Raw genomic sequence first — 26,560 nt, forward strand, 5'->3', positions numbered from 1 at the left:
GGGAGGGGGGTACTGTCACGCCCTGACTTTAGTTATCTTTCTTTTCTTTATTATTTGGTTAGGTCAGGGTGTGACAAGGGTGGTTTGTTTAGTTTCTGTATTGTCTAGTGGTTTTTCTAGTCTAGGTGTATATGTCTATGGTTGCCTAGATTGGTTCTCAATCAGAGGCAGCTGATTATCGTTGTCTCTGATTGGGAACCATATTTAGGTAGCCATATTCCTTGGTTATTTTGTGGGTTGTTATTCTATGTTCAGTTGCCTGTCTGCACTAGCCATATTGCTTCACGGTTCGTTTTGTTGTTTAGTTCTGTTCAGTGTTCTCTCTTTAATTAAAGAGTTATGTTAAAGAGTTATGTGGTCTCCTCTTTATGACGACTGTGACAATTACAGTACTTACAGTAGCATACATATGCCAACTTCAACATGAAAGTTGTCGACATTTCAGCTGTTCAACTGTATAACAGTGTTTTAAATTATATGGCAAAACTTGAAATACATACATATAGCCTATCTATTTACTACCCTACTAGGCCCAATTAAATGAGAGATTGTTCAAATAGTGTGCCACTATTTCAAATAGTGTGCCACTATTTCCCTCTAGCTATTAACCATTTATGCACCTATAAATGCATTTAATGTTGAATCCTTATATATTAGCATGCAACCTTATTTTCAATGCTTGCACAGATAAACAATAGTTATTTTCTCACATTTGGGTGTGATGCATTGTTGCTCTGTCCCAGGAACAGAAATGGTTGGCTTTCAGACCAATGGTCAACTCCCATGATGTGTCTTGCTGTAACGCTCAATGAGTGAATAGGTGTGGAGTCAGGCGCAGAGAGCAAAAGGATGCAGGAAAAACACGCTTTAATGTCCAGAATAAATCACAGGAACAAAAATAGAAAACAATAATGTGAAAAAATAAAGGACAGCGAGAAACCCGAAATGCAAACACAAACCACTCTAACACATACAGACGAACAAGCCCGCACAAACAGAAGCGGGCTGAACGAACTTAAATAACCCCACCCTAACAACCAAACAAGAAACAGGTGAAACCAATTAGACAAAACCAAACGAACACAGAACAAAGGATCGGTGGCAGCTAGTAGACCGGTGACGACGACCGCTGAGCGCCACCCGAACAAGAAGGGGAGTCACCTTTGGTAATATTCGTGACAGTACCCCCCCTGACGCGCAGCTCCCGCAGCGCGCCGACGCCGGCCTCGGGGATGACCCGGGGCCGAGGTGCCGGGCGATCCGGATGGAGGCGATGGAACTCTCTCAACATAGATGGATCCAGAATATCCCCCACCGGGACCCAGCACCTCTCCTCCGGACCGTACCCCTCCCAGTCAACGAGGTACTGCAAGCCCCTCACCCGGCGTCTCGAGTCCAGAATAGCTCGTATTGTGTACGCCGGGGACCCCTCGATGTCCAGAGGGGGCAAAGGGACCTCCGGAACCTCACCTTCCTGCATGGGACCAGCTACCACCGGCCTGAGATGTGCGATAATACGAAGGAAGTAATAATCGATAACAAACCTCGTTTATTCTCCTCAGGACTTTAAATGGCCCTACACACTGCGGACCCAGCTTCCGGCAGGGCAAGTGGAGGGGCAGGTTTCGGGTCGAGAGTCAGACCCTGTCCCCTGGTGCAAACACGGGGGCCTCACTGCGGTGACGGTCAGCGCTCTTCTTCTGCCGTCCACTCGCTTGGCGTAATGACTCCTGGACGGCCCTCCAGGTCTCCTTAGAGCGCTGCACCCACTCCTCCACCGCAGGAGCCTCAGTCTGGCTCTGATGCCATGGTGCCAGGACCGGCTGGTACCCCAACACACACTCAAATGGTGACATGTTGGTAGAGGAGTGGCTTAGTGAGTTCTGGGCCATTTCTGCCCAGGGGATGTATCTCGCCCACTCCCTGGCCGGTCCTGGCAATACGACCGCAGAAACCTACCCACCTCCTGGTTCACTCTCTCCACCTGCCCATTACTCTCCGGGTGATACCCTGAGGTCAGGCTGACCGAGACCCCCAGACGTTCCATAAATGCCCTCCACACACGGGAGGTAAACTGGGGACCCCGATCAGAAACTATATCCTCGGGCACCCCGTAGTGCCGGAAGACATGGGTGAAAAGGGCTTCCGCAGTCTGCAGGGCCGTAGGGAGACCGGGCAATGGGATAAGATGGCAGGACTTAGAGAACCGATCCACAACGACCAGGATCGTTGTGTTCCCCTGAGAGGGGGGAAGGTCAGTAAGAAAATCCACCGATAGATGGGTCTACGGCCATTGTGGAATGGGGAGGGGTTGTAATTTCCCTCGTGGCAGGTGCCTAGGAGCCTTACTCTGGGCGCACACCGAAAAGGAGGAGACATAGAATCGCACATCCCTCACCAAGGTGGGCCACCAGTACTTCCTCCTAAGACCTCGCACTGTCCTAGAAATACCTGGGTGACCCGACGAGGGTAGACTATGAGCCCATCGAATCAATTGATCACGAACAGCGAGCGGCACGTACCTACGACCCTCCGGACACTGTGGAGGCGCAGGTACCTCCCTTAGCGCCCGCTCGATGTCCGCGTCCACCTCCCATACTACTGGTGCCACCAGCTTAGCCGCCAGAATGATGGGAGTAGGATCGATGGACCGGTCCTCAGTGTCATAGAGTCGGGACAGCGCGTCAGCCTTAGTGTTGAGGGAACCTGGTCGATACGAGATAGTAAAACGAAATCTGGTGCAATACATGGCCCACCTTGCCTGACGAGGATTCAGTCTCCTAGCTGATCTCCTAGCTGATATACTCCAGGTTACGGTGGTCAGTCCAGATAAGGAAAGGGTGCTTAGCCCCCTCAAGCCAGTGTCTCCACACCTTCAGGGCCTTAACCATAGCCAACAACTCCCTGTCCCCCGAGCTTCTTCGAAAAAAAGGCACAGGGGCGGAGAGCACTGCTCCAACCCCAGCCTCGGATGCGTCCACCTCTACTATGAACGCCAAAGAAGGGTCCGGATGCGCCAACACCGGCGACTCAGTGAACAGCGCCTTCAACCTACGGAAAGCTCCGTCCGCCTCTGCTAACCACTGCAAATGCACCGGCCCCCCCTTCAGCAGTGAGGTAATAGGAGCTGCTACCTGACCAAAACCCAGGATAAACCTCCGGTAGTAATTGGCAAACCCTAAGAACCGCTGCACCTCCTTTACCGTGGTCGGAGTCGGCCAATTACGCACGGCCTTGACGCGGTCACCCTCCATTACCACCCCCGAGCTGGAAATGCGATAACCCAGGAAGGAAACGGCTCATTTGGAAAACTCACATTTCTCCGCCTTCGCGTACAGGTCATGCTCCAGCAGTCGTCCAAGAACCTTGCGCACCAGAGACACATGCGCAGTGCGTGTAGTGGAGTAGATCAAAATATCGTCAATATACACCACCACACCCTGTCCGTGCAGGTCTCTGAGAATCTCATCCACAAAGGATTGAAAGATAGCTGGAGCATTCTTTAACCCGTATGGCATGATGAGGTACTCATAATGGCCAGATGTAGTGCTAAATGCAGTTTCACTCATCTCCCTCCCGAATACGCACCAGATTATACGCACTCCTGAGATCCAGTTTCGTGAAGAACTGCGCTCCCTGAAATTATTCCACTGCCGTAGCAATGAGAGGTAGTGGGTAACTAAAACCCACCGTGATGGAATTTAGACCTCGATAATCAATACACGGACGCAAACCACCATCCTTTTTCTTCACAAAAAATAAACTTGAGGAGACGGGTGACATGGAGGGCCGAATGTACCCCTGTCCCAGAGATTCGGTGACATATGTTTCCATAGCCAACGTCTCCTCCTGGGATAAAGGATACACATGACTCCTGGGGAGTGCAGCGTTTACTTGGAGGTTTATCACGCAATCCCCCTGTCAATGGGGTGGTAATTGGGTCGCCTTCTTTTTACTGAAAGCGATAGCCAAATCGGCATACTCAGCGGGAATGCGCACTGTGGAAACCTGGTCTGGACTCTCCACCGTTGTCGCACCGATGGAAACCCCTACACACCTGCCTGAACACTCATCAGACCACCCCTGGAGAGTTCCCTGTTTCCAAGAAATCGTTGGATTGTGAATAGCCAGCCAGGGAATCCCCAGCACCACCGGAAACGCAGGTGAGTCGATAAGGAACAGACTAATTCGCTCCTTGTGATTCCCCTGCGTAATCATCTCCAAAGGAATTGTGGCTTCCCTGACCAGCCCTGACCCTAATGGTCGACTATCTAAAGAGTGCACGGGAAAAGGGGGGGTCTACTTTTACTAACGGAATCCTCAACCTCTGAGCGAGTCCGCGATCTATAAAGTTCCCAGCTGCGCCTGAATCTACTAGCGCCTTATGCTGGAGAGAGGGAAAAAATATAAGGAAACAAATTAATAAAAACATGTGACCAACAGGAAACTCTGGGATAGTGTGGTGCTTACTCACCTGGGGTGACCGAGGAGTGTTCTGCCTGCCTTCTCGACTCCCAGAGGAACTCCTCCAGCACCGACCTGAAGTGTGCCCTCTCCGGCCACAACTGGTACAGGAGGAGCCTCCTCCTCTGATCTCCCTAGACGCGGCCCCTCCTAGCTCCATCGGGATAGGAGCGGGAGGGTCAGGAGGTGGAACTAACAGGACACATTCAGAACGTCCGCGAGCAGCTAGCAGATGGTCTAACCGGATCAACAGGTCTATCAGTTCATCCAGGCTAAGCGTAGTGTCCCGACAGGCCGGCTCCCTGCGGACGTCCTCTCTCAGGGTACACCTGTAATGGTCTATCAGGGCCCTGTCGTTCCACCCTGCTCCAGCGGCCAAGGTCCGGAAATCCTGCGCGCTCCTCGTCCCCTGCCTGAGATGTAACAACCTCTCACCCGCCGCTCGGCCCTCTGGAGAGTGATCGAACATGGCCCGGAAATGGCGGGTGAACTCCGGGTAGTTGCCCCTCGCTGAGTCGGGCCCATTCCAGACAGCATTAGCCCACTCCAGGGCTCTACCCGTAAGGCAAGTGACGAGGACACTCACGCTCTCCTCGTCCGAGGGAGCCGGCCGAACGGTGGCCAGGTAGAGGTCTAGTTGAAGCAGGAATCCCTGGCAGCCCGCCGCTGCTCCATTGTACTCCCTCGGAGGTGTAATGCGCAGAGCGCTGGAACCAGATCCCGCTGGGGGAGATGGTAGAGTTGCTGGTGGGAGGGTAGGTGGCGTAGGATTCCCCCAAACAAGAAACAGGTGAAACCAATTAGACAAAACCAAACGAACACAGAACAAAGGATCGGTGGCAGCTAGTAGACCGGCGACGACGACCGCCGAGCGCCACCCGAACAAGAAGGGGAGTCACCTTCGGTAATATTCGTGACACTTGCCCCAAGTTTGAAACCCTGATGATGTATTGGGACACTTATTTATTCCAGGAATGAAGGCTTCATCTCAAGATCTCAATACATATTATTGGTGTGGTTCGCTGTACTCGTCGTACTCCGGGACCAGTTGAATAAATGAATGGAAGTACTGTACATATAGAAACTGTTTAATGCTAACATTGTGGGCTTAATAATTCCTGATCTTTCTAATATCGCTCAGATATATGACAGACACTTTAGAACAAACTTCCTTTAGATTTTTTTGGGGGGACTATCTGTTGTTCCATGTAATGAATCTGTTATTCAATGCATTTGTATTGGCTAACGGCAGTAAGGCCCCAATTGTTTTTTCACAAAAGCTATATTTTTTATACATCAAGGGGTCTTAAAATTCCAAATCAAATAGCGAAATGATCCTTCGTAGGATCTTCTTAAAACAATTCCATATAGCTTAGTAGAATCCCCCCCAAACATCACAATAAGAATATGCACTGAATAAACGCCTTCTGAAAATAACCTATTGATTACATAAAAAAAAGACCCAAATTTTAGTCCATAGATTTTCCGGTTCACGTGGCATGCATTAAATGTGTGGCTTTATTCTGGCTTTCTTTTACAAACTTACTATGAATTAACAGACTCTACAACAACAAAAAACACCATATTAAGGTATGAGATGTTCATTGTATGACAAGAAAAAACTAACAGGTCTATTTCACCCCAGCATTGTCTGGCCATCCACAATTCACTAGCGGGAACATGGCGGCTCTCAACACCAGACAACAGAAAGAGCTTGAAGTTACTATCCAAGAGATTGTTTGTGAGGAGATTACCTCTGCCCTTGACTTGCAATTAAAACCGTTAAATGAATCCCTCGCATTGCTCACTTCTAAAAGAGGAGACCTAAACTGAAGTGGAAATGTCTCTCGCTGTATAATTGGACGAATCCACAGATTTGAAGTCAAACTGTGAATTGTTTGCCTTGCTGACCCTGGGTCAGAGCCAGTGGGGAAAAAAATTGCTTGTTTTTTCTTGTCATATAATGTCCCACACCTTAATGTGTTTTAAAAAAAGAAATCTGTTAATTCGTAGTAATGACAGAGAGAATGGCGCTGGAGGAGATTGCTGCCGTTTTACGGGCTCCTAACAAATTGTGCCATTGTGTGTGTTTTTTCGCGTTGTTTGTAACTTATTTTGTACATAATGTTTCTGCCACCGCCTCTTAAGGCCAAAAAGAGCTTCTGGATATCAGGACAGTGATTACTCACCTTGTACTGGACAAAGATGTTTTCTTTAACGAGTCAGACAAGGTCCAAAATCCCCGTAATTTGCATGAAGAAGAGATGGGGATATTGGGGACGTAGGTCGGGGTGCCTTGTAGGGATCGGACGGCGAGTGAGTAATCCGCATCTACCATCAGTCATATTAGCCAACGTGCAATCATTGGATAATAAAATGTATGAGTTCCGATCAAGACTATCCTACCAATGGGACATTAAAAACTGTAATATCTTATGTTTCACAGAGTCGTGGCTGAATGACAACATGGAAAAAAACAGCTGGCTGGGTTTTCGGTCCATCAGCAAGATAGAACAGCTGCCTCCGGTAAGACAAGGGGTCTGTATCTATTTGTAAATAACAACCGGTGCACAAAGTCTAATATTAAGAAGTCTGGAGGTTTTGGTCACCTGAGGTAGAGTATAACACAATAAGCTGTAGACCACACTATTTACCAAGAGAGTTTTCATCTATATTTTTTCAAGCTGTCTATTTACCACCACAAACCAATGATGGCACTAAGACGGCACTCAATGAGCTGTATAAGGCCATAAGCAAACAAGAAAATGTTGGTCTAGAGGAGGCGCTCCTAGTGGCCAGGGACTTAAAATTGAATCAGTTTTACTTCATTTCTACCAGCATGTTACATGTGCAACCAGAGGAAGAAAAACTCAAGACCACCTTTACTCCACACACAGAGACACGTACAAAGCTCTCCCTCACCCTCCATTTGGCAAATCTGACCATAACTCTATCCTCCTGATTCCTGCTTACAAGTAAAAACTAAAGCAGGAAGTACCAGTGACTCGCTCAATAAGGAAGTGGTCAGATGACGCAAATGATAAGATACAGGACTGTTTTGCTAGCACAGACTGGAATATATTCCAGGATTCTTCCGGTGGCATTGAGGAGTACACCACATCAGACACTGGCTTCATCAATATGTGCATCGATGAGGTCATCCCCACAGTGACCGTACATACATACCCCAACCAGAAGCCATGGATAACAGGCAACATCTGCACTGAGCTAAAGGGTAGAGCTACCGCTTTCAAGTAGCGGGACTCTAACCAGGACACTTAGAAGGAATTCCGCTTTCCCCTCTGACGAACCATCAAACAGGCAAAGTGTCAATACAGGACTAAGATGGAATCGTACTACACCGGCTCCAATGCTCATCAGATGTGGCTGGGCTTGCAAACTATTATGGACTACTTATTTTTATTTTATTTTACCGTTATTTTACCAGGTAAGTTGACTGAGAAAACATTCTCATTTACAGCAACAACCTGGGGAATAATTAAAGGGGAGAGGAGGGGGATGAATGAGCCAATTGTAAGCTATAAAGGGAAGCATAGCTGTGAGCTACCCAGTGACATGAGCCTATCAGACGAGCTAAATAACTTCTATGCTCACTTCGAGGCAAGCAACACTGAAGCATGCATGGGAGCATCAGCTGTTCCAGACGACTGTGTGATCAGGATCTCTGTAGCCGATGTGAGTAAGAACTTTAAACAAGTCAACATTCACAAGGCCGCAGGGCCAGACGGATTACCTGGACGTGTTCTCCGAGCATGCGCTGACCAACTGGCAAGTGTCTTCACTGACATTTTCAACCTGTCAACTGACATTTTCAACCATTTTCCATGAGCGAGTCTGTTATGACAACATGTTTCAAGCAGACCACCATGGTCCCTGTGCCCAAGAACACCAAGGTGACCTGCCTAATTGACTACCAACCTGAAGCTCTCACGTCTGCAGCCAAGAAGTGCTTTTAAAGGCTGGTCATGGCTCACATCAACACCTTTATCCCAGGAACCCTAGACCCACGTCAATTTGCATACCACCCCAACAGAGCCACAATGTCTATTGCACTCCACACTGCGCTTTCCCATATGCTTGGGGTCATTTTCTATTTGGAAGACCCATTTGCGACCAAGCTTTAACTTCCTGACTGATGTCATGAGATGTTGCTTCAATATGTCCATGTAACTTTCCTTCCCTCATGATGCCATCTATTTTGTAAAGTGCACCACTCCCTCCTGCAGCAAAGCACCTCCACAACATGATGCTACCACCCCCGTGCTTCAGGGTTGGGATGGTGTTCTTCGGCTTGCAATCCTCCCCCTTTTTCCTCCAAACTTAACAATGGTAATTATGGCCAAACAGTTCTATCTTTGTTTCATCAGACCAAAAGTACAATCTTTGTCCCCATGTGCAGCTGCAAATTGTAGCCTGGCTTTTCTATGGCGGTTTTGGAGCAGTGGCTTCTTCCTTGCTGAGCAGCCTTTCAGGTTATGTCGATATAGGACTCGTTTTACTGTGGATATAGATATTTTTGTACCTGTTTCCTCCAGCATCTTCATAAGGTCCTTTACTGTTGTTCTGGGATTGATTTGCACTTTTCCCACCAAAGTACATTCATCTCTAGGAGACGGAACGCGTCTCCTTCTTGAGCGGTATGACGGCTACGTGGTCCCATGGTGTTTATACTTGCGTACTATTGTTTGTACAGATGAACGTGATACCTTCAGGCATTTGGAAATTGCTCCCAAGGATGAACCAGACTTGTGGAGCTCTACAAAAAATGTTCTGAGGTCTTGGCTGATTTCTTTGGATTTTTCCATGAAAAGAGGCACTGCGTTTGAAGGTAGAAAAACAAGAAACTTGTGGAGTGGTTGACAAATGAGTTTTAATGACTCCAACCTAAGTCAATGTAAACTTCCGACTTCGACTGTACATATGATTTGAGTAATGTAAGATGTGTAAACATTATTAAAGTGACATTTATTTAAATTGGCATTGTATAAAGTGACTAGTGATCCATTTTTTAGTGGCCAGTGATTGGGTCTCTATGTGGGCAGCATCATCTCTGAGTTAGTGATTGCTGTTTAGCAGTCTGATAGCCTTGAGATAGAAGCTGTATTTCAGTCTCTCCGTCCCAGCTTTCATGCACCTGTACTGACCTCGCCTTCTGGATGATAGCGGTGTGAACAGGCACTGGCTCGGGTGGCTGTTGTCCTTGATGATCTTTTTGGCCTTCCTGTTACATCAGGTGCTGTAGGTGTTATGGAGGGCAGGTAGCTTGCCCCCAGTGATGTGTTGTGCTGACTGCACCACACTCTGGAAAGCTTTGCGGTTGAGGGCGGTGCAGTTGCCTTACCAGGCTGTGATACAGCCCGACAGGATGCTTTCGATTGTGCATCTGTAAAAGTTTGTCAGGGTTTTGAGTGAATTGACAAATTTCTTCAGCCTCCTGAGGTTGAAGAGACGCTGTTGCACCTTCTTCACCACACTCTGTGTGGTTGGACCATTGCAGATTGTCTGTGACGTGTACGCCAAGGAACATAAAACTTTCCACCTTCTCCACTGCTGTCCTTTCGATGTAAATGTAGGGAAAATGGCACGCATGGCTTACAGAAACAGTCGCTTTCAAACTAGGGATTTTGTGGCTAATTGAGGTAAAACAATAATTCTGCTCATGTGCATGTATGAACTACACATTGACACATCCAGACCAAAAAGGTAGGTTTAAAAAAATACTTACTAGTCTCCAAAGTACCAGAGAATGTCTTTAACAGAAACATAGGCTACATGGGTCTATATAGGCTATTTCAATCATATTGAAATTAATTTCATGTTCAATTCATTGAGTTATATTTTGTGAATAGGCTTCTATCTGTCATTTTTGCCTTATTGTGGTTCATGATGTGTGACAACATGTGTGCAATGATGTGCCCAATCTTTGATTTAGTGCATTATTATTGGGTAAGCATAATAAGCCGCAACTAGGAGCTGATCTGTCGTCAGTATTGTGGAAAAATTCTAATGTTAAGGTAAGATTTGAATGGAGAAAGCTGATCTGAGAGCAGCGCTGCTTTTCTTTCAACCTTATCCATATCAACATATGGTCAAATGACTCACTTAGAGAACATTCTCTCTACATGATCATTTGGGAAACACTTAAAAAGTTGGCTCGTAAATGACGATGCTTCTGGTGCGATCATTGTAATGTATCAGTTACATCGCAACTGGGAAACAAGACCTCGATCAGTAGACTGGAAGCGTCACTTAGGGGAGAGGCTTTCAGATAGTTATTTTGGCCACTTGTGAGTGTAAACATCATTCTTGTTAATCTGTTCTGTTGAATTGTTATCACATGTTAATCCTCTTGAGCCAATTTCCACATCCCTGCGCGAAATGTAATTAGCATTGTATATTTGTTTGATAAAAATATTTCTGTTAAAGCTAGGGTCTGCGTCTCAATCCACCACATTCGCTGATATTGGCCTTCCGCAACTATCGGTGTCTGTCAGTCCATTAGGCATCCCAAAAATCAGTCTTCTAACAAAAATGTCTATAGCATCCATATGCTTTGACCTATGAACTGTTATAACCCCATAATGGAACACGTACAGTACCAGTCAAAAGTATGGACACAGGTACTCATTCAAGGGTTTTTCTTTTTTTTTCTTTTTTTTTCTGCATTGTAGGATAATACTGAAGACATCAAAACTATGAAATAACACATATGAAATCATGTAGCAACCAAAAAAGTTTTTAACAAATCAAAATATAGTTAATATTTGAGATTCCTCAAAGTAGCCACCCTTGGCCATGATGACAGATTTGCACACTCTTGGCATTCTCTCAACCCGCTTCACCTGAAATGCTTTTCCAAAAGTCTTATAGTCCTTACACAGCCTGGAGGTGTGTTGGGTCGTTGTCATGTTGAAAAACAAATGATAGTGCCAGTAAGTGCAAACCAGATGGGATGATGTGGTAGCCATGCTGGTTAATTGTGCCTTGAATTCTAAATAAATCACAGACAGTGTCACCAACAATGCACCCCCACACCATCACACCTCCTCCTCCATGCTTCATGGTGGTAACCACACATACGGAGATCATCCGTTCACCTACTCTGCGTCTCACAAAGACACAGCGGCTGGAACCAAACATCTCAAATTTGACTCATCAGACCAAAGGATAGACATCCACCGGTTTAATGTTCATTGCTTGTGTTTCATGGCCCAAGCAAGTCTCTTCTTATTATTGGTGTCCTTTAGTAGTGGTTTCTTTGCAGCAATTCACACAGTCTCCTCTGAACAGTTGATGTTGAGATGTGTCTGTTACTTGAACTCTGTGAAGCATTTATTTGGGCTGCAATTTCTGAGGCTGGTAACTCTAATGAGCTTATCCTCTGCTGCAGAGGTAATTCTGAGTCTTTCTTTTGGTGTGGCAGTCCTCATGAGAGCCAGTTTCATAGCGCTTGATGGCTTTTGCGACTGTTCTTGAAATTTTCCACATTGACTGACCTTCATGTCTTAAAGTAATGATGGACTGTTGTTTCTCTTTGCTTATTTGATCTGTTCTTGCCAAATTGGGCTATCTTTTGTATACCACCTCTACCTTGTCACACCACAACTGATTGTTTCAAAGCAAATTAATTTTTAACAAGGCACACCTCTTAATTGAAATGCATTCCAGGTAACTACCTCATGAAGCTGGTTGAGAGAAAGCCAAGAATGTGCAAAACTGTCATCAAGGCAAAGGGTGGCTACTTTGAAGAACCTCAAATATAACATGTGTTTTTATTTGTTTAACACTTTTTTGGTTACTACATGATTCCATATGTGTTATTTCATAGTTTTGATGTCTTCATTATTATTCTACAATGTAGAAAATAGTACAAATAAAGAAAAACCTTTGAATGAGTAGGTGTGTCCAAATGTTTGACTGGTAATGTATATGTCAGAAGTTTTTCTCTACGACAACAACAAGCGTCAAGGGACTCATTTGAATTCAGTAACGCTGATCGGCCAACTTCCATCTGTAGTGTTCAAACGGTTTGGGCTACACATATGATCCCTCTATGGAAAGACTCTAGAGCAGGGGTATTCAACTCTTACCATATAAAATCTGGAGCCCGCTGGTTTTCTGTTCTACCTGATAATTAATTGCACCCATCTAGTGACCCAGATTTAAATCAGTTCCTCATTAGAAGGGAACACTGAAAATATGCAGTGGAACTGAGGTCCAGACTATATTTGTAGCTTTAATGAGACAACTGTAGTTCCTTATGAGCCTATGCAAATCCCAAATTTGGGATGCTTACCACATTACTACAATATGTAAATACTAATGTTACTAATATTATATTAAAACATGTAATGTGCAAACCTATTTATTGCACATTTATATTTGCATTGTACCAACTTATCAGCAAAAATGAACTATCTGAAAGCCACACTCGCAATAAGCCACATCTCCTGAAAATAACCCACATTAAAAAAGACACAGCTGTTGGTTCAACCCAGCATGAACGTGAATATAACCTAATTGATGGTTAAATTACAACACAACATGTTCAGTTATTCACCCAACCAAACTGGCTTGGTCAAAATAACCCAGTGTGTTTTCAGTCCAATATTTACCCAGTGCTGGGTTACCAAATAACCCAAAAGTGTAGTAACTGTTACAGCTTACATTTACAAATTCACTTACCCAACCCTGCACATACTACGTGCACACACATACAGTACGCATGCATGCACCTACACAAACAAACAAACAAACAAACAAACACACATACAAGCAGTCATGTATTCAAATACACACATGACCACAAAAGGGCACACACACACACACACACACACACACACACACACACACACACACACACACACACACACACACACACACACACACACACACACACACACACACACACATACAAACGCATACAAATTCACACACATGCACACACAAACACGTTGTAAGGATTAAGTAGAACCAGATTTTGTGTTGCAGAGCTGTGAACAGGGATGGGCGGGTGGCACCCCACCCTTTCCTGACAACTTGATCAATTAGTAACCATAGTAACCAGGCAGCACACGCTCCCACATGGGTCAAATTGTTTCCCACATCAACGTAACTGTTAATAGCGCCATGGCGACAACAACATAAAAATAGAATAGATATAGATGCTCTGTCCGTCACCTTCACCTAGAAATAAGGCAAATCGCTTCGACTAACTCCTTAAAAAAAACGTGAAAAAAGTGTAAAAATCCAAGGGGAGAGACCAGTCTATTTTTGGATTCATGAAAAACATCACAATTTATTTGCAATGTAATCCTCTACTGCAATTTTTTTCTGTATAATATCTTACGCAATTTGTTTTTCCAATGGCAGTGGGGTAAACAGCAGAGAGAGAGAGAGAGAGAGAGAGAGAGAGAGAGAGAGAGAGAGAGAGAGAGAGAAAGGAGGAGAGAGAGAGATGAAGAGAGAGGAACAGAGAGAGAGAGGAAGAGAGAGCGAGAGGAACAGAGAGAGAGAGGAAGAGAGAGCGAGAGGAAGAGAGAGAGAGAGGAACAGAGAGAGAGAGAGAGAGAGAGTCATAATCCCTGTCCCAAATGACATTCTATTGTATTTCAGTTCTGTGTGCTCTGGTCAAAGTAGTGTACTCTATAGGGAATAGGGTGCCATTTGGGATTCTAGCATACAGTATGGGCATATACCTCTATTCAACAGGCATTTAATCTATATTGCCTGTCAGCAAACACACCTGAACACTACCCCTCAGAGGAAGAGATCCCAATCATGGCTGCCTTTACATTATCATTTTGGCTATAGAATGATCTGAATCTGTAACCTTCATATGCAGTAACACATAATGGCTCATAATTACTCCTCTTTCACCCCAGCTGCCAAACTAACCCTGATTCAGATGACCATCCTGCCCATGCTAGATTATCGAGACGTAATTTATAGGTCGGCAGGTCAGGGTGCTCTCGAGCGGCAAGATGTTCTTTACCATTCGGCTATCAGATTTGCCACCAATGCTCCTTATCTGACACATCACTGCACTCTATACTCTTTTTTAAACTGGTCATCTCTGTATACCTGTCACAAGACCCACTGGTTGATGCTTATTTATAAAACCCTCTTAGGCCTCACTCCCCCCATAAGAGGTTTCTACGGCAGCCCTCATCCTCCACATACAAGACCCATTCTGCCAGTCACATTCTGTTAAAGGCCCCAAAAGCACATACATCCCTGGGTAGCTCCTCTTTTCAGTTCGCTGCAGCTAGCGACTGGAATGAGCTGCAACAAACACTCAAACTGGACAGTTTTATCTTAATATTTTCATTCAAAGACACTCATACTGACAGTTGTAGCTGCACTGAATGATGTTTTGTTGTCTCTACCTTCTTGCCCTTTCTGCTGTTGTCTGTGCCCAATAATGTTTGTACCCTGTTTTGTGCTGCTACCATGTTGTGCTGCTGCCATGTTATGTTTCTACCATGTTGTTGTCATGTGTTGCTGCCATGCTATGTTGTTGTCTTAGGTCTCTCTTTATGTAGTGTTGTGTTGTCTCTCTTGTCGTGATGTGTGTCCTATATTTTCATTTAATTTATTTGTATTTTTAATCCCAGCCCCCGTCCCCGCAGGAGGTTCTTTTGCCTTTTGGTAGGACATCATTGTAAATAAGAATTTGTTCTTAACTGACTTGCCTAGTTATATAAAGGTACAATATATATATATATATATATATATATATATAATATATACACTGCTCAAAAAATAAAGGGAACACTTAAACAACACAATGTAACTCCAAGTCAATCACACTTCTGTGAAATCAAACTGTCCACTTAGGAAGCAACACTGATTGACAATCAATTTCACATGCTGTTGTGCAAATGGTATAGACAACAGGTGGAAATTATAGGCAATTAGCAAGACACCCCCAATAAAGGAGTGGTTCTGCAGGTGGTGACCACAGACCACTTCTCAGTTCCTATGCTTCCTGGCTGATTTTTTGGTCACTTTTGAATGCTGGCAGTGCTTTCACTCTAGTGGTAGCATGAGACGGAGTCTACAACCCACACAAGTGGCTCAGGTAGTGCAGCTCATCCAGGATGGCACATCAATGCGAGCTGTGGCAAGAAGGTTTGCTGTGTCTGTCAGCGTAGTGTCCAGAGCATGGAGGCGCTACCAGGAGACAGGCCAGTACATCAGGAGATGTGGAGGAGGCCGTAGGAGGGCAACAACCCAGCAGCAGGACCGCTACCGCCGCCTTTGTGCAAGGAGGAGCAGGAGGAGCACTGCCAGAGCCCTGCAAAATGACCTCCAGCAGGCCACAAATGTGCATGTGTCTGCTCAAACGGTCAGAAACAGACTCCATGAGGGTGGTATGAGGGCCTGACGTCCACAGGTGGGGGTTGTGCTTACAGCCCAACACCGTGCAGGACATTTGGCATTTGCCAGAGAACACCAAGATTGGCAAATTCGCCACTGGCGCCCTGTGATCTTCACAGATGAAAGCAGGTTCACACTGAGCACATGTGACAGACGTGACAGAGTCTGGAGACGCTGTGGAGAACGTTCTGCTGCCTGCAACATCCTCCAGCATGACCGGTTTGGCGGTGGGTCAGTCATGGTGTGGGTTGGCATTTCTTTGGGGGGGCGCACAGCCCTCCATGTGCTCGCCAGAGGTAGCCTGATTGCCATTAGGTCCCGAGATGAGATCCTCAGACCCCTTGTGAGACCATAAGCTGGTGCGGTTGGGCCTGGGTTCCTCCTAATGCAAGACAATGCTAGACCTCATGTGGCTGGAGTGTGTCAGCAGTTCCTGCAAGAGGAAGGCTTGATGCTATGGACTGGCCCGCCCCTTCCCCAGACCTGAATCCAATTGAGCACATCTGGGACATCATGTCTCGCTCCATCCACCAACGCCACGTTGCACCACAGACTGTCCAGGAGTTGGCGGATGCTTTAGTCCAGGTCTGGGAGGAGATCCCTCAGGAGACCATCCGCCATCTCATCAGGAGCATGCCCAGGCGTTGTAGGGAGGTCATACAGGCACGTGGAGGCCACACACACTACTGAGCCTCATTTTGACTTGTTTTAAGGACATTACATCAAAGTTGGATCAGCCTGTAGTGTGGTTTTCCACTTTAATTTTGAGTGTGACTCCAAATCCAGACCTCCGTGGGTTGATAAATTTGATTTCCATTGATCATTTTTGTGTGATTTTGTTGTCAGCACATTCAACTATGTAAAGAAAAAAGTATTTAATAAGAATATTTCATTCATTCAGATCTAGGATGTGTTATTTTAGTGTTCCCTTAATTTTTTTGAGCAGTATATATATATATATATATATATATATATATATATATATATATATATATATATATAAGACAGGCTGCCCAATTCTGATCTTATTCTCACTTATTGGTCTTTTGGCCAATGACATCAGATCTTTTCACATTAGATCTTTTTCAGAGCTGATCTGATTGGTCAAAAGTATCAGAATTGGGCTGCCTGTTTAAATGCAGCCAATGCTTCCCTGATGGTATCAAATTGCCCAAATAGTGTACTACTTTTGACCAGAGTAAAGCACTTTATATGGAATAAGGGACCCATTTGGGACCCATTTCCAGTCACACCTTAACACTTTACCCATCTCAACCATGATAAACATAGAGCACAACAGGAAGATAGAGACAGGTACGGTGGCCTAGAGGCTATTCTAGAGTCAGTTTGGGCCATAATTGTTATGGTCATGGACAATGGGCTATAGCTAGCAGTCAACACTGGACAGACAAACCCACTGTCTCCCTGCTCTGAGTTTGTTACATTATGACTAATGTTATGACTAATTTGTATCCCAAATGACACCCTATTCCCTCATAGTGCAGTACTTTTGACCAAGGTGCACTGTATAGGGAATAGGGTGTCATTTGGGATCCACCCTTGTATTTTATTTCACCTTTTTTTTAACTAGGCAAATATACCCTTTTCCTCTTGATAATGCAAGGTGGAGAAAGTATTGGTTCACATGGATGTGATATGTGTGCCAAGTCTATATTAGTATGTGTGCGTCAGCTACTATAAGGCCCCTAAGCCTTCTGCATGGGTTCCCACCCTCCCTGGTTCCTATCGCCTTGTTCTGCTGCTAATAACCATACGCACCCGTCGTCCCTCCCCGGTTCACACCACATCATTAAGAAGAACTTTTTATGCCACAATAACTACCGCCCTGTAGCACTCACATCTGTGAAGTGCTTTGAAAGGCTGGTTATGGCACACATCAACTCCATCATTCTAGACACCCTAGATGAGGGGTCTCCAACCTTTTCTTACATGACAGCTACTTTTAAAAATGAAACATGTCACAAGCTACTAATCTTTTCCTAGCTATCGAATAGGCACATTCTTCTCTTCTCCGTTCACCTGCAACTCTTCTCCAGGTACAAGATAATGTAGTGCACTGTGTCTTCTGTCAATATACCTGTTAAAATAATGGTTCATAAAAACTCTAAGGGGGCCCTATAAAATCTGTGATTTTTCTCCCCAGATTATGTTTTATATTTTCCTAAATTACGTATCAAATCACATTTTATTGGTCACATACACGTGTTTAGCAGATGTTATTGCATGTGTAGCGAAATGCTTGTGTTTCTTGCTCCGACAGCGCAGTAATATCTAACAAGTAATATCTAATAACATATACGCAATACACACAACTATAAGTAAAGGAATGGAATTAAGAATATCTAAATATATGGACGAGCAATGTCATAGACTAAGATACAGTAGAATATAATAGAATACAGTATATACATATGAGATGAGTAATGCAAAATATGTAAACATTATTAAAGTGGCCATTGATTTTAAGTCTATGCATATAGGCAGCAGCCTCTAATGTGCTAGTGATCAACTGCTAGTGATGGGCATTCCGAGTCTTTTCTGTGAGTGGGGTCTTCGTTCAGTAATGCTTAGAAATTGAACTAAAATCTAAGTTAAAGCCGAAGTCAAATGTGAGTTCAAATACATTTTAACCCAACCAAACTATTAGATGGCCTGCAAAAATAATAATGACAAAATGTACCATACTGAAACAATGTTGTATGGACCAGAATGAGGCTCTCTCCTAACTAAATTGTTCCTGCAGTGAGAAATTACCATCTTCAGAGAATGTTTTTATAAATTATCTGCAGGTAATTGATGTCTGGAGCTAAAAAAGCAAAAGTAACAATATAAAAATGTTCAACCACTCCACACATTTCTTGTTAACAAACTACAGTTTTGATAAGTTGGTTAGGACATCTACTTTGTGCATGATACAAGTAATTTTCCAACAATTGTTTACCGACAGATTATTTCACTTATAATTCCCTGTATCACAATTCCAGTGGATCAGAAGTTTACATACACTAAGTTGAATGTGCCTTTAAACAGCTTGGAAAATGCCAGATAATGATGTCATGGCTTTAGAAGCTTCTGATTTACATACTTTACAAACTATGAGTCAATTGGAGGTACACCTGTGGATGTATTTCAAGGCCTACCTTCAAGCTCAGTGCCTCTTTGCTTGACATCATGGGAAAATCAAAAGAAATCAGCCAAGACCTCAGAAAAACAATTGTAGACCTCCACAAGTCTGGTTCATCCTTGGGAGCAATTTCCAAATGCTTGAAGGTACCACGTTCATCTGTACAAACAATAGTACGCAAGTATAAACACCATGGGACCACGCAGCCGTCATACTGCTCAGGAAGGAGACGCGTTCTGTCTCCTAGAGATAAACGTAATTTCTTGCGGAAAGTGCAAATCAATCCCAGAACAACAGCAAAGGACCTTATGAAGATGCTGGAGGAAACAGGTACAACAATATCTATATCCACAGTAAAACAAGTCCTATATCGACATAACCTGAAAGGACACTCAGCAAGGAAGAAGCCACTGCTCCAAAACCGCCATAGAAAAGCCAGACTACGGGTTGCAACTGCACATGTGGACAAAGATCGTACTTTTTGGAAAAATGACCTCTGGTCTGATGAAACAAAAATATAACTTTTTGGCCATAATGACCATTGTTATGTTTGGAGGAAATAGGGGGATGCTTGCAAGCCGAAGAACACCATCCAAACCATGAAGCATGGGGGTGGCAGCATCATGTTGTGGGGGTGCTTTGCTGCAGGAGGGACTGGTGCACATCACAAAATAGATGGCATTGAAGGAAGGAAAAATATGTGGATATATTGAAGCAACATCTCAAGACATCAATCAGGAAGTTAAAGCTTGGTCACAAATGGGTCTTCCAAATGGACAATGACCCCAAGGATACTTCCAAAGTTGTTCAAAATGGCTTAAGGACAACAAAGTCAATGTATTGGAGTGGCCATCACAAAGCCCTAGACCTCAATCCCATAGAATGTGTGGGCAGAACTGAAAAAGCATGAGCAAGCAAGGAGGTCTACAAACCTGACCCAGTTACACCAGACTTGTCAGGAGGAATGGGGCAAAATTCACCCAACTTATTGTGTGAAGCTTGTGGAAGGCTACCCGACATGTTTGACCCAAGTAAAACAATTTAAATGCAATGCTAGCAAATACTAATTGAGTGTATGTAAACTTCTGACCCACTGGGAATGTGATGAAAAAAATAAAAGCTGAAATAAATCACTCTCTACTATTATTCTGACATTTCATATTATTAAAATAAAGTAGTGATCCTAACTGACCTAAGACAGGGAATATTTATTATGATTAAATGTCAGGACTTGTGAAGAACTGAGTTTAAATGTATTTGGCTAAGGTATATGTAAACTTCCGACTTCAACTGTAGTAGCTGGGTGCTTGTGATGGGTTATACTTGTGAGATTTGTTCATGACAGTTTGTGGTGGAACACATGAAAATTGCATGTGGGCCTACTTTCAGAATTGTTTGGCGAGCTACTCATAGGTGGTCTGCGTGCTACTGGCAGCTCGCAATCGACCTGCTGGAGACCCTACCCAAGACCCACTCCAATCTGCGTACCGCCCAAACAGATCCGAGGGCGACGCAATCTCAACTGCACTCTACACAGCCCTCACTCAGATAGATAAAAGGAATACCTATGTGAGAATGCTATTCATTGACTACAGATCAGCGTTCAACACCATTGTCCCCTCCAAGTTCCTCACCAAGCTTAGGACCCTGGGACTGAACAACTCCCTTTGCAACTGGATCCTGGACATCCTTGAGGGCCGACCCCAGGTGGTGAGGGTAGGAAATATTACCTCCGCCACGCTGACCCTTAACACGGGGGCCCCACATGGGTTGTGCTAAGTCCCATCCTCTACTCCCCCGACACGACAGTGATCATGACGATGATAAGTATTCAGACGCTTTAGGCAGTACTTTGTTGAAGCACCTTTGGCAGCGATGACAGGATTGAGTCTTATTGACGCTACAAGCTTGGCACACCTGTATTTGGGGACTTCCTCCCATTCTTTGCAGATCCTCTCAAGCTCTGTCAGGTTGGATAGGGAGCGTTGCTGCACAGCTATTTTCAGGTCTCTCCAGAGATGTTTGATCGGGTTCAAGTCTGGGCTCTGGCTGGGCCACTCATGGACATTCAGAGACTTGTCCCAAAGCCACTCTTGCATTGTCCTGGCTGTTGCTACTCTCTTTTTATCATATATGCATAGTCACTTTAACTATACATTAATGTACATACTACCTCAATTAGCCCGACTAACCGGTGCACATTGGCTACCCGGACTATCTGCATTGTGTCCCACCACCCAACGCCTCTTTACGCAACTGCTACTCTCTGTTGATCATATACGCATAGTCACTTTAACCATACCTACATGTACAACCTCAATCAGCCCGACACGGTCTTTTTTAATGTTGTTTTTATTTCTTTACTTATCTATTGTTAACCTAATACCTTTTTTTAACTTAAAAATTGCACTGTTGGTTAGAGCCTGTAAGTAAGTATTTCACTGTAAGGTCTACACCTGTTGTATTCGTTGGACGTGACAAATAAACTTTGATTTGATGGTGCCAGGTTTCCTCCGGACGTGACGCTTGGTATTCAGGCCAAAGAGTTGAATCTTGGTTTCATCAGACCAGAGAATCTTGTTTCTCATGGTCTGAGAGGTCTTTAGATGCCTTTTGGGCAACTCCAAGTGCGCTGTCATGTGTCTTTTACTGAGGAGTGGCTTCCATTTTTCCACTCTACCATAAAGTCCTGATTGGTGGAGAGCTGCAGAGATGGGATAAGCTTCCAGAAGGACAACCATCACCACAGAGGAACTCTAGAATTCTGTCAGAGAGACCATAGGGTTATTGGTCAACTCCCTGACCAAGGCCCTTCTCCCCCGATTGCTCAGTTTGGCCGGGCGGCCTGCTCTGAAGAGTCTTGGGGGTTCCAAACTTAATCTATTTAAGAATGATGGAGGCCACTGTGTTCTTGGGGACCTTCAATGCTGCAGACAGTTGTTTGTACCTTTCCCCAGATCTGTGCCTCGACACAATCCTGTCTCGGAGCCCTACAGACAATTCCTTCAACCTCATGGCTTTGTTTCTGATCTGTCAACTGTGGGGACCTTATATAGACAGGTGTGAGCCATTCCAAATCATGTCCAATCAATTGAATTTACCACAGGCAGACTCCAATCAAGTTGTAGAAACATCTCAAGGATGATCAATGGAAACAGGATGCACCCGAGCTCAATTTTGAGGCTGTAATGTAAGAAAATGTGGAAAAAGTAAAGGAGTCTGGCACTATATACAAATACCTAGCAGCCAACCTGCTTGCACTAATCCCATCTAATTAAACAAATATACTGTAACACCAGCACGCTGTCAGCCAAATTTACTTCCACACAAAACATACAGCTACAGCTAACGTAGCGGCAAGTCACTATCAACATTATAGTAAATACACTAACTAACTCATTACATAATTACATTCAAAAGGTATTTTACTAATAACAAGAGGTATTATGAAGACCAATGTATGATTAACTACAACATCATTCCCTGTAACGGTTACAGATACTTAGACAGCTACTACTTGCTATGACTGTGTTTTTTTTAATCAACCACAGCTGAATGCACTGGCTATGCTCTGGACAAGAGCATCTGCTAAATTATTAAAATGTATTAAAATGTAAATGTCTAACGAAAACTTGCAAAGCACACTGCTGGGTATTATTCCAGTGAGCTCCGCCCTCAAACTGTTCGTATTCTGATCAAATGTGCCCTTGTTTGGGGACTAAGGTCATTAGAATAATGACCAGCAGTGTGTTTTACAAGTGTTCATTTTTACATTTACATTTTGATCATTTAGCAGACACTTGTATCCAGAGCGACTTACAGTCAGTGTATTAAACTAAGGTAAACAATAATATACCACAGTCATGGCAAGTAAAAAGAGGATGTTACCATTACCGAGAATGTTGTAGTTAAGCGGTCTACTTACAAATTTAGACTAAGTAAACAGACTATTAATAACACCTTATTAGTATTGAATGAATTGAACCATGCGTTGCAATTTGCAACAGCCACCGGAACCTGACAGAGGGGTGTGCAGGGCTACTGCACAGCACTCATGGAAAGCGGGTCACAAGGCAGTCACAGTCCGCTGAGTAGCTAGATACTACCGATTGCCATGAGTTAATAGGTCAAGTAACTTAAGTGCGCTAATGTTGATAGAAAGAAGTGCCCTGCTATACGCACCAACACCAAACTGCAGGCTATAGTCCTATAGGGATACAGTAAGGGTTCTCTAATAGAAACACACCTACCCAGGCACCCAGCTCAGTCCCTTCACAGAAAGAGAGACACATAGGACGGTGCTTACCTTGTTTCTCTGTGGGGAGCAGAATGGGGCTGAGTGTTTTGGACGCGACGCTGGAGCACGCTCCCCGTCCCTCTAGCAGGGCTTGCAGTGGTCGGGTCTCCCCGGGTTGGTGCTGACAAGTCAGCCCAGAGCCACAGCGCCCGGTGTACACTCCACACGCCTGACCCTCCGCAAGGGCGCACGTCAGACAGCACCCACAGCCAGGCTCCCTTACCCTGTCGGCGCAGTCTTTTGCCAGAGGCTTGCACTGCATGAGAGCCACGGTGTCACACGGCTCGCATCGGACCACCGTCCCCACGGTCTCCGCGAACCGTGTGAATGCAGCGAGCACGGCAGTGAGACAAAACAAGCATAGACCGGGCATTCTGCCGAAAAGCTGGTCACAAAGGGACAGTAGGCGAGTTGTCAACTAGGCTTACGGGGACTCTCCGTGTCAAAGAGTGTCGGATAGCCTTCTCCATCTATTTTATTTTACGTGAACTTGTTGTTTTATACAGGCTGAAAAAAAACAGCCAACAAGTCACACCCTTCGTATGAATAATGTAAACGGAGAGCCCGGATCTCGAGGTACCACAGACATCGACACACAGGCTCCTGTAACCTATAACTCCTAAGTGTTTATTTATGTGTTTATTTACACATTGTCTGTCCTGCTTAGAGTGCATTTAATCATTAGAAATTGATGTGACTTTCCATGCCTTTTATTCAGATCAGTGTTAGGAATGTCTGTCACCTTACCTACATTTCAGCACAAGTGAAGGACATTTGAGTCAATAAACATTTTCCATCATGGTGTTGTTGTTACTTGACTGTGTTGAGTTAATTTCCGCTATGTCTTTCAAAGTTAAAAAGATGGGGAGGTGCACCGTTATATTTCCCAATATGCTTTTTTTTGCAGGTAGAATTATTAGAATAGCTTGATTTAATTGATTGATTAATTGATCTTATACTATACAAAGATAAATAACTTATCAGTAAATAACTTACTGATTATAACTTACTGATTATCCAATCAGTAAGGGGTTGGATTTATTACACCCATTACTGAGGTGTTAGTCCAGTTTACATGGCATAGGTAGTCTTATTCGTTAAAAATATTGAACAGTAATTAAGATTTCCTTGTAAAATTGCTTGTTAAGTGACTCTTTTATCACTCATATGGGTTTGGGGATATAGAAATGCTCAGATTTTGAGTGAACATACTTTTTCTTTTGGCCAACTACCAGGAAGTTTGCAAAGACGGGATTGATCAGTGCTGCCATGTTCGTGGTTTTCCTGCAAAAAAATTAGGCTACTTTGAAAATGATGTCGAAGGGGAAAATGTATTGGTCACGGGTTGTGGGTTTTCGGGCTATTTCTAAGTTGCACGGTGGGCCGCCAATGCATTACTCTTAAAAATAAATATATTTCCATGTGACCTGCTCCTGAGTGAGACAGGCTGTTGCTGAGTGAGTGAGTGAGTAGTAGTAGTAGTAGGAGGCGGAGTAGAGAGAGAGAGAGAGAGAGAGAGAGAGGCCGCAGTAGGCAGACATGGCTCTCAAGGGAAGACAGGTTATGTGCACACTGCCCACAAAATGAGGTGGAAACTGAGCTGCACTTCCTCACCTTCTGCCCAATGTATGACCATATTAGAGACACATATTTCCCCCAGATTACACACAAAGAATTCGAAAACAAACCCAAACTCCCATATCTACTGGGTGAAATACCACAGTGTGCCATCACAGCAGCAAGATTTGTGACCTGTTGCCACAAGGAAAGGGCAACCAGTGAAGAACAAACACTATTGTAAGTACAACCCATATTTATGCTTATTTATTTTCCCTTGTGTACTTTAACCATTTGTACATTGTTACAACACTGTATATATACATAATATGACATTTGTAATGTCTTTATTGTTTTGAAACTTCTGTATGTGTAATGTTTACTGTTCATTTTTATTGTTTATTTCACTTTGGTATATTATCTACCTCACTTGCTTTGGCAATGTTAACACATGTTTCCCATGCCAATAAAGCCCCTTGAATTGAAATTGAATTTAATTGAAAGAGAGAGCTCTACAGTTATTGGCTGAGTCAGTGAGCGAGATGAGAGAGCAGCACGTTCGCACGTTGTGTCAACTTTTTACCAGTTGTAGGAAGGCTATTTAGATCGTCCTTATGGAGACACCTATTTCCAAACCTTTTTCCATGAAACATATTAATACTATATAACTGATGCACATCAAGAAATAATGGAGACAAAGCACTGGAAAACTACTTTGGGCACACTAGAGCGCAAAGTACTGGAAAACGACTTTGGGCACACTAGAGCGCATTACATAAATCTGCTCGGAGGTGGTTTAAACTGCATTCTAACGTTGAATGCTTAAAGAAATCTGTATCAAGCGAAGTGTTTATGTGTGCTCATTTCTTGGGTCTTGGGGGCTGCTGGAGTGGAAATTTGAAATGGAAGTTTTGGAACTCCCTTACGTGGTTCTTTTTGTATGGGGAAAAGTCCTCAATAAACGGACAGGCTAAATATGGAGAATAATACATTTGCCTCTGTTGTCCATCAAGTAGCCTATTAAGGTAAATGCCATTGTATGCTACCATTTGATACAATACATATGTTGAAATTACTATATCACTAGAGTTGCAAATCAATTTGTGCCACTTCTGCAGCCTACCTGGAGCTGGCAAACCAATTGAATACATAGCCTATAACTTCAGTTTATTGTTGTTGTAGCCTTGTGTTATTATGAATTTCAGTCTCTCGATGTGCAAAACTGATAGAGACATACCCCAAGCGACTTACAGCTGTAATCACAGCAAAAGGTGGCGCTACAAAGTATTAACTTAAGGGGGCTGAATAATTTTGCACGCCCAATTTTTCAGTTTTTGATTTGTTAAAAAAGTTTGAAATATCCAATAAATGTCGTTCCACTTCATGATTGTGTCCCACTTGTTGTTGATTCTTCACAAAAAAATACAGTTTTATATCTTAATGTTTGAAGCCTGAAATGTGGCAAAAGGTTGCAAAGTTCAAGGGGGCTGAATACTTTCGCAAGGCACTGTAAGGCCCCACCGTTGACAGGGTACGTCAGAGCAAAAGGTCCCCAAGAACAAAGGTCCAACCTCCATCATTCTTAAATGGAAGAAGTTCGGAACCACCAAGACTCTTCCTAGAGCTGGCCGCCTGGCCAAACTGAGCAATGGGGGGGAAGGGCCTTGGTCAGGGAGGTGACCAAGAACCCAGTG

The 26,560-nt window shown here is 44.1% G+C and overlaps 1 protein-coding gene across 1 annotated transcript in view; it reads right to left on the reverse strand.

Moving 5' to 3' along the window:
- LOC112248249 (insulin-like growth factor-binding protein 3) overlaps positions 1-23,765 on the reverse strand; it is a 71,331-nt gene extending 47,566 nt beyond the window's left edge. The window contains exon 1 of the mRNA XM_024417160.2: positions 23,319-23,765. Within this exon, the coding sequence (XP_024272928.1) occupies positions 23,319-23,682 (364 nt within the window). The 5' untranslated portion in view covers positions 23,683-23,765. The remainder of the gene's footprint in view (positions 1-23,318) is intronic.
- Positions 23,766-26,560: the final 2,795 nt, after the last annotated feature.

The sequence above is a fragment of the Oncorhynchus tshawytscha genome, linkage group LG01 (assembly GCF_018296145.1).
Source record: "Oncorhynchus tshawytscha isolate Ot180627B linkage group LG01, Otsh_v2.0, whole genome shotgun sequence".
NCBI lineage: Eukaryota > Metazoa > Chordata > Actinopteri > Salmoniformes > Salmonidae > Oncorhynchus > Oncorhynchus tshawytscha.